Genomic DNA, 12954 nt, shown 5'->3' with positions numbered 1-12954 from the left:
TGTTGATCACAACCAAAAGGATGGGCAGCACAGTTCTTGAGGGTGGTTTTTTTTTTTTTGCTCTCTAGCATTCAGTAAAAGGTTGATTCTCTGTCCTGATTCCATGCCACCCTCTTCCCCCCCACCCCAAACCGATCTTGGTATCACGTGCTACTGCTACAGGGAAGAGGATGAGCCCTTAGATCACAGTCTCGAAAAGCGTGGCCTTCTCCAAGGGGGCTGCAGCAAGGTCGTCCGGGGGCAGGAGCTTTGCCTCTGCTTCGGGTGTCATGTACTCCAGGTGGTGGTGACCCCAGACAGGTGTGGTGAGCACGTGCCAGCGCTGAGGGAGAAATGAAAAAGCAGCATCAATCAGCAATTCAAGGGACAGCCTCGGAATGTTTTACTGGTTTCTATTGCCTTTAGCTGGACTCTTGAAGCAGCTTAAATCAATACAGATATAGTAAAAACTGCACCTCCCTCCCCCCTCCCAAAATCTAAACTCAGGTCTTTTATGCATGAGTGTTTCACTTGCCGTCACCCCTCTGACGACTTCGGGTCTTTGTGTTAATTATGCATGCTGTTTCCGACCGCCAGAGGTCACCTCGCCATCCCCCTGCGTTTCACCGCATTTTGACTGCGTTTTCAGAGACCTGTTTTATCTCGAATTTGAAAACACGGGGGAAAGGCAGGGGGACAACGAGGCGACCTCTGACAGTCGGAAACGGCATGTTCAATCAGCATAAAGACCCGAAGTCATCGGAGGGGTGACGGCAAGTGAAACAACCATGCATAAAAGACCATACTAACCTTTTTAAAACCCGAGGCCAAAAGAGCACCATAAAGCCATCTTTAGTGACCCCTGCAGAGACCCAAATTCCTTACTAAAAAAGAAATCTTCACAAGTTTAGTGCAAAATGGGGAAGAATCAAGCCAGCTAGGCCTCTCGAGGAAGGGTATTCCAAAAAGGAGATAGACAACAGAAAAAGTACCTTCACAATCAGATACCAAAGTTCCCTTACTGCCAAGAGACAAAAGATTGAGGGCTTTTCTGCATGGTTTTTTTCATCGGTTCTGATCCCATACTAGTTCGGTTATCCCCTGATTTCGGCATGCATTTTTCGCCTTTAATTTTCACTTCTCCACCCTGGGTTTTCCCCCAACTCTTTTGAGAACACTCTCCGCCCCCCGCCCCAATGTTTTTCTGGAAGCTGATTTTGAGCCAGCTTTTTCCTAGTGTATAATATCTCTATTGGTTTTCTTTGTCCAACTCACCTCCGTTCCCCTTTTCAGTGATTGGACTGTCATCATCATTTAACCACTCCCTCTCCCCCCCATCTGATCAGTGATTTCCATTTAAAAAAATGGCCCTCATATAGCAATACAACCTTGTAGTGTTGCAGTTGCCCTGACCTGGATGGCCCAGGCTAGCCTGATCTCGTCAGATCTCAGAAGCTAAGCAGGGTCAGCCCTGGTTAGTATTTGGATGGGAGACCACCAAGGAATACCAGGACTGCTGTGCAGAGGAAGGCACTGGCAAACCACCTCTGTTAGTCTCTTGCCATGAAAACCCCAAAAGGGGTCGCCATAAGTTGGCTGCAACTTGACAGCACTTTACACACACACAGTGTTGCAGTGATAGTTTAAGCAGGTTCTCTGAATTCCCGGCTTTCATTAAAAAGAAGAAAGAAACCTGCCGAAACTGATCCCAACGCTTGTCGATTGGCTCCCAAGAAAATCAGGAGTAACTGAATCATGCAGAAAAGATCTGCGTCTATTTGAAAAGGCTGGGAGCAGTTTGCATGCACTGCAGAAGGGTCAGTCCATGAGGGTATGGGAAGTGTAGCACAACAGCTTAGCAACTAAAGAACCCTCCCATTTCCATTCTGGTGACTGGATATTGTGCCCCCTGGATACTAGGCTATCCCAGTGGCTTTCTTAAGAACATAAGAAAGGCCATGCTGGATCAGGCCCAGGCCCATCAAGTCCAGCAGTCTGTTCACACAGTGGCCAACCAGGTGCCTCTAGGAAGCCCCCAAACAAGACTACAGCACCAGCAGCAGCACCATCCTGCCTGTGTTCCGCAGCAGCTATTATAATAGGCATGCTCCTCTGATCCTGGAGAGAATAGGCATGCATCATGACTAGTAGCCATTTTGACTAGTAGCCATGGATAGCCCTATCCTCCATGAACATGTCCACTCCAAGTTAAAGCCTTCCCCAGAGCCAGTCAACCAGGGATTCAGTGCAGGGGTTATGGTTGTGCCTGAGAGCCCGTGGCCCAGAGACCACATTGGGGGGCACATTGTGGGCATGATTACAGATACAATTCTGACTGCGCACAGGACGTGATTCTGGGAGTGGCAAGTAAGCTGTGAAGTAGAATGTGCCACAGTGTGCCAGAAAGGGAGGGGAGTCTCTCTTCTGTCTAGGGAAGTGAAACCTGAATGCCATCAGCCACTGTCATTTGTATCGGGCCCTACACAGAAGACCCTAAGGAGTAACCCAAAAGTGCTTTCCACATGGGGTTAAAAACCCCATGCAAAGACCAGAGTACAGTGTTGGGGGAAACCTACTGGAGCGTTTGCTGTACAGATCTACCTTAGACATTCTAAGGAATTCTGGAAAACCTGGGATGTATTTTGTCTGGCCAGGGATGGGTTGCCTAGCCTGTCGGGGACGAGGGAGCCAAAGCTCTTGCATGACACTTGAGCAGCACTCACAGCCACCTCGCACAAAAGATGCACAGCAAGAGTCACGCTGCTACAACAGGGACTTTGCAAGGCCATCCTAGGAAGGGCACTAGAGCATGCAGGGACAAAGACACAGGTCACTCCGCACAACCTACGTAGAACCCAGGGCCGGTGCCAGTCATTTTTGCGCCCTAGGCAAGGCTAACTGCTTGTGGCCCCCCCCATTGCTAACCAAATTTCAAAAACAGATGTCTTGTAGAAAAATAAAAGCACAACACTTTTTATAAGACATTATAATTAATTATATTCCATAGCACTGTTGTAGTAAAGGTAAAGGTCCCCTGTGCAAGCACTGGATCATTCCTGACCCATGGGGTGATGTCACATCCCGACGTTTACTAGGCAGACTTTGTTTATGGGGTGGTTTGCCAGTGCCTTCCCCGGTCATCTTTCCATTACCCCCAGCAAGCTGGGTACTCATTTGACCGACCTCGGAAGGATGGACGGCTAAGTCAACCTCGAGCCGGCTACATGAAACCGACTTCCGCTGGGATCGAACTCAGGTCGTGAGCAGAGCTTGAACTGCAGTACTGCAGCTTACCACTCTACGCCACCGGGCTCTTTTTACTGTTTTGGTACTTATCTTAAAATAAATAATATAAATTGTCAGTTGCATTTTTTCAAGAAATGAATCTGTTTAAAACTGTGCCCCTCTGAGGTCTGTGCCCTAGGCGACCGCCTAGTTCGCCTACTGGTAGCACTGGCTCTGGTAGCGCCACAATGAACTGTGCTGGAAACAGCATCCCCAGGTGGACTTTTGGCAGGCCTTGCAGGTGGGCAGGCTGGACCCAGGGTGCCTGGGGGAGAGGAGAGACTGGCCGCACTTACCTGTTGCAAGGAGCCCTTGCTTCGCAGGAGTTTGTAGGCGACCGTGCAGGGGATGCAGAGCATGGAGGCAAGGGCCAGAGCCCAGCCGATAGCCTCTCCCCACCAGGGGTAGATGTAGGTCTTGTTGTAAGTCAACGGCTGGTAGTTTACCACGTGGAACAGGAAAATCCCCTGGGGAGGGAGGGGGTCACAGAGAGTCTTTTAGGATTTGGAGCCATGGCAGAGACAGGCAAACCCAAGTCCGGGTTTAGAGTTCTTGTTCACAACACACTTCTTTGAGGTTCCTTTGAGCAGTGGACTTTCGATTTCAGCATTGAACACATGAAGCTGCCTTCTACTGAACCAGACCCTTGGTCCATCAAAGCCAGTATTGTTTATTCAGACCGGCAGCAGCTCTCCAAGGTCTCAGGCAGAGGTCTTTCTCATCACCTACTCGCCTAGTTCCTTTAACTGGAGATACTGGGGATTAAACCTGGGACCTTCTGCACACCAAGCAAATGCTCTACCATTGAGCCGCAGCCCCTCCCCTATTGTCTACTCTGACTGGTAGCCACTCTCTGAGCATCTCCGGCTTTTCTCCTCTTAATGAGAGATGCCAGGGATTGAACCTGGGATCATTTGCATACAAAGCAGATATGCTGTACCACCGAGCCACAGTTTCTCCTGAATCACATTACAATTGAGAATAGGCTCCTAGCAGAACTATGAAGTATAAGATGACCTGTCCTTCTGTCTGGGGAGCAAGATATGCAAACTCAGCATGAAAATGGGTGCCATATTTTTAAAAGCACATTTGTATCCTGCCCTTCCCCCACAGAGCTCAAGTTAGTACACAGTTAAATTCCATTAAATCCTCACTACAACTCTGGGAAGTAGGTTGGGTGTCTGGGGGGCGGGGAGATAGAGACAGACTCTAGAGGCAGAACAGGGTTTTGACACAAACTCGACACTCTGTTTCGGGTCCCGTGCTCTGACCACCACCCCACAAAGGTTCTTGATTCTGACTCCTCCAAGATGCGTACCTGTTGCCGTTTTCTGGTTTCCCACGTGCATTGTTAAAAACAGGCCAGGAAAACTGCATTCTCCTGGGCTGTGTCAGTCAAGGCCGCTAAAGACAGGAGACTGAATGGAATGCAATTTCTTCAGGCTTAAGGGAGTTCAGCGGTTTCTTATGAGCTTTGACCTTTAAAATCTCATGTGCTAGCTTGATGCCAGCTGGTGCCACCAGGGCAAACATATAAGGGAAAGCAGATGAGATTTGGGAGGCGCTTGAACCACAGGGCATCTGGCATTCTCGCACTAGCTAGGGGACGGGACAGGAGAAGGGAGGGAACGGCCGATCTGGATTTGCATGCGGGTCGTATTATTTAAATGCATGCAAATCCTCAATTGGTACTGCACAGGAATGGGGGTAAGGACAAAAAAAAATAGTACAGGTTCAACACCCACACAGTCAAAGGAATGTAAAGCTGCTCATGGGGTTACCGAAAAGTCAGTTTCGGGGGGGGGGGGTCCACACAGGAGCTGTCTTCGTCTCATTGCCACTGCCAAATGCAAAGGCACGCTCAGTGGCAACGGAAATTCCACACAGGGCAATTCCCCTTTCTGTCCCACCGTCGTCGTCCCCCCTCACCTCAAGCATGCTCTTTGTCACGTTTTTTTTTAATTAGTGGTGTGTGTATCGTAACATTGCCAGGTACCTCTTCGCCATCGGCGGGAGGTTTTGGGGAGGAGCCTGAGGAGGGCGGGGTTTGGGGAGGGGAGGGACTTCAATGCCATAGAGTCCAATTGCCAAAGCTGCCATTTCTCCCGGGGGAATGATCTCTATCAGCTGCAGATCAGTTGTAATAGCAGGACATCTCCAGCTAGTACCTGGAGGTTGGCAACCCTAGTGTACTGCTATAAATTAGTACATACACACACACTGTGGACGGCCAAAAAAAAAAAACAAGTGGGTTATAGATCAAATCAAGCCTGAACTGACCCTAGAAGCTTAAATGACTAAACTGAGGCTATCGTATTTTGGTCACATTATGAGAAGACAACAGTCACTGGAGAAGACAATCATGATAGGAAAAGTTGAGGGCAGCAGGAAAAGAGGAAGACCCAACAAGAGATGGACTGATTCAATGAAGGAAGCCAGAGCCCTCAATTTGCAAGACCTGAGCAAGGCTATCAAAGATAGAACTTTTTGGAGGACATAATATTGTCGAAGGCTTTCACGGCCAGAGTTCATTGGTTCTTGTAGGTTATCCGGGCTGTGTGACCGTGGTCTTGGTATTTTCTTTCCTGACGTTTCGCCAGCACCTGTGGCAGGCATCTTCAGAGGAGTAACACTGAAGGACAGCCTCTCTCAGTGTCAAGTGTATAGGAAGAAAAATATATAGTCATAAAGGGGTTGGGTTTGAGCTGAATCATTGTCCTGCAAAAAGTATTCAAGGTAATGTGCTAATCATTGTCCTGTAAGTATCAAGATAATGTGCTAATGAGGGTGTGGTATGTTAATATGGAACCATTGTATCCTGAAGTGATCTGTTAACAAGTGAAATCTGTTAACGTGAAATTTTTGGAGGACTTTCATTCATAGGGTTGCCATGAGTCGGAAGCGCCTTGACAGCACTTAACACACACACACACACACACACACACATATATATATCTAGGCTGCTTCCACATGGAGGTCCCGGGTAAAGCATGAAGGGGAAAGTGCTGATCGCCATACCTCCCCGCCCACATCCGGCACTATTTCTGCTTCCACCTACCTTATTCCCTAGGGTAGGTGGGAGAAGAAATGGTGTCAGATGTGGTTGCGGGGAGGTGTGGCGATCAGCACTTTCCCCTCCATGCTTTACCCGGGACCGCCACATGGAAGCAGCCTACATGAGCCCAGGGTTGGGAAGAGCCCTTCAACTTTCACTTTGCTCCCGTGACTCACCACACACACAGCCGGCGTAATGTACGACCAACACCACTTCATGTAGGGCAGAGGCCGGTAGCCGATCATGCGGGCGACGTCATCCATGAAGCGATCAGCACCTGCAGGTAACAACCTGTCAGAATCTACCATTGTGCACGGGGTATCCACACCTACCCCCGTGTGGCTCGAAAAGGACACAGCAGGGCGGAGTGTCCAGCCTCAGTACCCGGATTTCCCAGAGCATCAGGGAACACAGTAGATCTAGGAAGAAAACTGAGCAGGCAGGGACATACCTCATTCCTTTAATTTCTTTGTTCCCCAATCCCCTGTTGTTCATTGCCCCTTACCCAGGGTTTCCAACCTCCACGTGGTGGCTGTAGATCTCCCGCTATGACAACTGATCTCCAGGTGACAGAGATCAGTTCCCCTGGAGGAAATGGCCGCTTTGGCAATTGGCCTCGGGCACTGAAGTCCTTCCCCTCTCCAAACCCCACCCTCCTCAGGCTTCACCCCCCCTGCAAATCTCCAGGTATTTCTCAACCCAGAGCCGGCAACCCCACCCTTACCGTAGACCCAAGCGACCACCACGCACTCCCAGAAGGCCTGCCACAGAAGTGTGATTCCACTGGCTGAATAGTTGTCAAAGAGCTGAAAGACGTACATGCCCCCCTGAAAGGAAAAGAACCAGTTAGCAGTCACTCACCCACTCATAGGCACAAATAATGTTTGTTCTTAACTGGAGGGAGCCCCGTGGCACAGAGTGGTCAGCTGCAGTACTGCAGTCAAAAGCTCTGCTCATGACCTGAGTTCGATCCCGACGGGAGTCGGTTTCAGGTAGCCGGCTCAAGGTTGGCTCAGCCTTCCGTCCTTCCGAGGTCGGTAAAATGAGTACCCAGATTGTTGCTGGGGGTAAAGGGAAGACGACTGGGGAAGGCACTGGCAAACCACCCCGTGAACAAAGTCTGCCTAGTAAACATCGGGATGTGACGTCACTCCCATGGGTCGGGAATGACCTGGTGCTTGCTCAGGGGACCTTTACCTTTTACTTAACTTGAGAAAGGCCTTTCAGTTTGACAGGCTGGTTGGGTATGGAGTCAGGGCCTACAGAGGAAAGGCCTGTGTGGGGATTCCCAGGGAGCTGAGGGGTATTAACAGAAAGGGCATAAAACACTGTGTAATGCTCTGACCTGGATAGCCCAGGCTGGCCCAATCTTGTCAGTGTCGGTCACGGTTAGAACTTGGATGGGAGACCACCAAGGAAGTCCAGGGTTGCTGTGCAGAGACAGGCAATGGGCAAACCACCTCTGTTCGTCTCTTGACTTGGAAACCCATATGCGACTTGACGGCACTTTCCACCACCACTACAGAGAGGGCCCATTCCTCCACCCTGTCGTAGAGTCCCTGTTTCCTCCCTCTTTGTGACAGCTTGCCCATAGGAGAAAATGGCAATTGTATGGGAAAGGGGGGGTGCGTTCAGAGGGAGGGGGCAAATCTCCTTTTTGTCACATCACCCTGACTATTGAACAATCAAGCCTGCCACGGCCTCATCCTGGCAGTGACAGAATGCTAGGACCTGTCTTTTATATCGATAGCTGGTAGGTGTATGTGATGTGATCATCGCCTTTCCATAGCAGCTCAGCTGTCCAGGGGGATGCCAGCTGAGGAATGGGAAGAATCCTAACCTATAACAATTTAGGAAGATACCCAGGGCGGAGAGACTCTGCCCCTGTAAATCCGGGGATTTAGAAACCACTGAACATGTTCTCCTGAATTGTAACTTTTACACAATACCTCGTTCTAAGTTCATTGAGCCCCTCATACTGAGAATGGGACCCAACAGGGAAAGAGAAAAGATCGAAAAGCTCCTACAAGGAGATAATCTTTCAATCACCTCTCAGGTAGCAAAGTTTTGTACTGCAGCAATGAAAATTCGTTGCCATAGAGTAGTTTCTTAGTCCAAATGGCAGATGTAACTTGGATGTTATTTATTTTATTATTATTTATTTTTTTAAAGTGATTTAAGACTTGGACTGTAAACCCTTGTCTGTAAGACCATTTTAGTCCATGTATTTTGTTTTATCTGGCCAAGGGCCGTAAATAAACTGTCTGTCCGTCCGTCCAACCAACCAACCAACCAACCAACCAACCAACCTATAACGGCTGTCTCATTCCTTGGTCCCATCTCAGTCCTTAGGATCAGAGTACCTCTCATCATCGTTCAAGAGGGGTAGTTGTGTTAGTCTGTTGCAGCCAAAACAATAAAGTGCCTCACGGCTTCTTAATGATTTGACGGGTTTATTGTGGAGGAAAGCTTTTCCTCAGAGCTGTGCATCAAGGGAACCTGGAGAAGCAGCCTCGGTCGTCTGCAGGTGAAGCCAATCAGAATCTAACCCTCATCCCAGGCCACCCCTCCTTGGTTCATGCTCAGCCCCCATCCAGAGAATTCCCTTCCCCTGGAGGTTCACCAAACCCAAGCCTGAGCACCTCTCACAAACCATATTAAGACTCTTTAGACTTGCTGTTCATAAAGCAAGTTGGGGACGAGTTATTTTAACTGACTACATTAGAAGTGAGAGAGATCACGATGGGTAGCCGTGTTAGTCTGCCTGTAGCAGTAGAAAAGAGCAAGAGTCCAGTAGCACCTTAAAGACTAACAAAATTTCTGGCAACCACAGCTCCCTTCTTCAGATATCCATTCTTTATAACGGTAACATTTTGCATACTTAATGCTCAATTGGGTGGATCTTTACAGTATTCAAAGCATTGCCTAGTGTGGGACATTATACACAGCTCCTCTGAGATAGATCACGGTGGGTAGCTGTGTTAGTGTGACTGTAGCAGTAGAAAAGAGCAAGAGTCCCGTAGCACCTGAAAGACTAACAAAATTTTTGGCAGGGTATGAGCTTTCTGAAGAAGTGAGCTGTGGCTCATGAAAGCTTGTACCCTGCCAGAAATTTTGTTCGTCTTTAAGGTGCTACTCTTTTTCTACTACATTTGACGTGATTCTTGACAACCAGGGACTGGAATTGTCAGGACACAACTCGGAGTGCCGGGTGTAATGTGTTCCTTGCACTGTACTTGGGCAGATTCCCCCCCTCACACACACACCCATTCCAAGGGCTGAGGCTCCTGCATACCCGTCCCCTCCAACAAAAGGCTGCTCAGTCCCATGTCCATTTTATAGAGACCCCGTGGTTTCTCCCCGCTCCAGCCCCACCTGGGTCACCATGGAGAGGTCGATGATACAGCAAACGAGGCAGCAGATCGCGGCAGTGACCTCTCTGCGCCGAGAGCCTGCCGCTGGCGGCGGAAACAGGTCCAGGATGCCTGTGATGAAACCCTCCACGCCCACAAACTGCCCCGGGGAAGAAATGGAAGAGAGAAAGAGAGAGGGAGAAGGGAATTTTCCACCAAATGCTCTGCGTTACCAAGATTAAATGTGTTTTTAAAAGACAAACGGTGTGCCAGTGGCTCATGCCGGCTCGCTTGGTGGCTCTCAGCCTTGACCTAAGATGCCTCTCAGCCTGTGCGCCAAGCAAGGCAGCCATACTGCTGAGGTATGCCAGGGCTGGCGGTGCCAACTGAGTACCTGTTCTGCTGCTTTCGGTTTAGGGTTGCAAACCTCCAGGTACTAGCTGGAGATCCCCTGCTATTTCAACTGATCTCCACCCGACAGAGATCAGTTCACCTGGAGAAAATGGCCGCTTTGGCAATTGGACTCTATGGCATTGAAGTCCCTCCCCTCCCCAAACCCTACCCTCTTCAGGCCCCGCCCCAAAAACCTCCCGCTGGTGGCAAAGAGGGACCTGGCAACCCTGTTTCGGTTGCACTGGGTCTAGGGGGTATGTGCGGGGGTGGAGGGGAAGCAATGTGATAGTGTGAATCACCTCTTCTTAGTGAAAAGAGGACACTCTTCACAGGCTCAGCAATGCCTTGACGGCCCCAGCAAACACATGATGTTGGTTTGCATTTCCTCCCATTTTAACATATAAATCTAATGCCTCTGTGTCTGATATAATGCCATTTTAATTAAGTGACAGGGATCCCAAGGCTACATTGTCAGCGGCATGATTTATTTCAGTCCTTATATCCCTCAAACATTAGATTTATGCTGCTCAAGATCAATGGATCAAGGCGCTTCTAAGGGATAAAGGAAAGGAAAGGTTTGCATTTAGGCAGACCTCAGATTAGTCACCTCTCAGGCTCCCCTTGACTTTCCCTGCTGGTACAGCATTCTCTTTTCTTTCCTATTATGCCACTTCCATCTTCACCCCCAACCCCACTACTTGCTCTGGACAGCGCATTGCCTCTCTCCCTAAGGTTGCCTTTGTTTCCAACCTGCTGCCTGGCCTTTTAAAAGTAGCTTTATCTGTAGATGCCAGCAACCTGCCTTTTAGCAAGGTACGAGAAAAGCATCGCTTGCTGACCTGCACAGATAAAGCAGCCATTTACAGCACAGGAGTCTGGCCAGAACAATCTTCCTGGTCAGTTAGCAACGACGTGAACCTGTGAAGCTGCCTTCTACAGTTTCAGACCCTTGGCCTATCAAAGTCAGTTTTGCCTCATCAGACGGGCAGTAGCTCTCCGAGGTCTCAGGCAGAGGTCTTTCATGCCACCTGCTACCTGATCCTTTTTAACTGGGAATGCCAGGGATTGAACCTGGGGCCTTCTGCATGCCAAGCGGAAGTTCTGCCGCCGAGCCTCAGCCCCTCCCTGCCCTGCCACCCCTTTCCGCCCTTAACCTATCCCACATCAAGCGGCTACCTGGCTGTCCAGCCCCAGAACAAGAAGCATGAAGAAGAACAGCGTAGCCCAGAGTGGAGAGAGCGGCATCAGGGTCACGGCTTTGGGGTAGGCAATGAAAGCCAGGCCTGGACCTGAAAGAGAGAATGTGGCTTAAGAGGAGCTAAGAACACAAGAAAGACCATGCTGGATCAGACCAAGGCCCATTAAGTCCAGCAGTTTGTTCACACAGTGGCCAACCAGTGGCCTCTAGGAAGCCCACAAACAAGACGACTGCAGCAGCACCATCCTGCCTGTGTTCCACAGCACCTAATATAACAGGCATGTTCCTCTGATCCTGGAGAGAATAGGTGTGCATCACGACTAGTATCCATTTTTACTAGTAGCCATGGATAGCCCTCTCCTCCATGAACATGTCCACCCCCCTCTTCAAGCCTTCCAAGTTGCAGCTGCAGATAATTCTTTGGGGAGGATCTAAAGGAGCCAACTGGAGCCCCCCAATCAGACACTGGCCCACCTGGTCCTGTTCTGATAGGCAGCAGATATCCAGAGTCTAGGCAAAGGTCTTCCCCAGCCCAGCTGCTTTGTGATCCTTTGGAACGGAGCCAAAAGGGACTAGACCCGGGCCCTTCCTGCATGCAAAGCACATGCTCTTCTGCCAAGCTATTTTCACCCATGCAAAATGCCTCCAGCTGCCCGCCTGCCTTGGGTAATGGGGAAGCCACGGACAGGCTGACGTGGGGCCTCGCTGGCACTCACCTGACTCTGCCACCTGGGAGATGTCCACACCCTGCTCTGACGCCATGAAGCCCAGCACAGAAAACACCACGAAGCCAGCAAAGAAGCTGGTCGAACTGTTGATGACAGCCAAGATGTAGGCATCCCTGTAAGGGGTGTTCAGGTTAATAGGCAAAAGCCCACCAACACCGGCGGATCTCCAAGGCCCCCAGCCCTCTCCCCACGGCACAAGCTACGATTATGCTTTTGGATCTTTTGGAAGTCCTTCCCCCTAGTCCCAACCACCTAAGTGCCGGATGTGGTGAAGGAAACACACTCTGCACACGTTTGAATGCACTCTCGCATTATGTCACATACTCTGGGCTGAACCTTGGCATGAAAACAGGTTTGGAGACTCAAATTTACAGCTACCCACCACTGAAGGCAAGGCTTCGGGATGGGAAAGACTTCTTCCACCATGCCCAGGGTGATGAGTTCAAGAAGAAGAAGAAGGGTTGGTTTTTACATGCCGATTTCCCCTACCTTTTAAGGAGAATCAAACTGGCTTACAATCGCCTTCCCTTCCTCTCCCCACAGCAGACACCTTGTGAGGTAGGTGGGGCTGAGGCCCAAGGTCACCCAGCAGGCTTCATGCGGAGGAGTGTGGAATCGAACCTGGTTCACTGGATTAGAGTCCGCCACTCTTAACCACCACACCACACTGGCTCTCAAGAAGCTGGATGTTGCAGCAGTCAGGCCATAGCAGTGGCTACCTGTCCTGAGCTAGCGTGGTGTAGCGGTTAAGAGCGGTGGAGTCTGATCTGGAGAACCGGGTACGATTCCCCACTCCTCCACATGTGCGATGGAGGTTAATCTGGTGAACTGGATTTGTTTCCCCACTCCTACACACGAAGCCAGCTGGGTGACCTTGGGCTAGTCACAGCCCTCTTAGAGGTCTCTCAGCCACGCCTACTTCACAGGGTATCTATTGTGGGGAGAGGAAGGGAAGGTGATTGT

General features: G+C 50.0%; 1 protein-coding gene across 1 annotated transcript in view; it reads right to left on the bottom strand.

Moving 5' to 3' along the window:
* Positions 1-141: 141 nt before the first annotated feature.
* The window catches only part of LOC130483578 (sodium- and chloride-dependent creatine transporter 1-like), a 40616-nt gene continuing 27803 nt past the window's right edge, over positions 142-12954 (bottom strand). The window contains exons 8-14 of the mRNA XM_056856371.1: positions 11980-12104; positions 11242-11354; positions 9695-9832; positions 7044-7146; positions 6496-6596; positions 3561-3731; positions 142-322 (exon numbers count right to left, since the gene is read on the bottom strand). Of these exons, the coding sequence (XP_056712349.1) occupies positions 179-322; positions 3561-3731; positions 6496-6596; positions 7044-7146; positions 9695-9832; positions 11242-11354; positions 11980-12104 (895 nt within the window). The 3' untranslated portion in view covers positions 142-178. The remainder of the gene's footprint in view (positions 323-3560; positions 3732-6495; positions 6597-7043; positions 7147-9694; positions 9833-11241; positions 11355-11979; positions 12105-12954) is intronic.

This window comes from Euleptes europaea, chromosome 1, assembly GCF_029931775.1.
Source record: "Euleptes europaea isolate rEulEur1 chromosome 1, rEulEur1.hap1, whole genome shotgun sequence".
NCBI lineage: Eukaryota > Metazoa > Chordata > Lepidosauria > Squamata > Sphaerodactylidae > Euleptes > Euleptes europaea.
The sequence above is the reverse complement of the archived record's forward strand: the minus strand, read 5'-3'. Positions and strand labels throughout refer to the sequence as shown.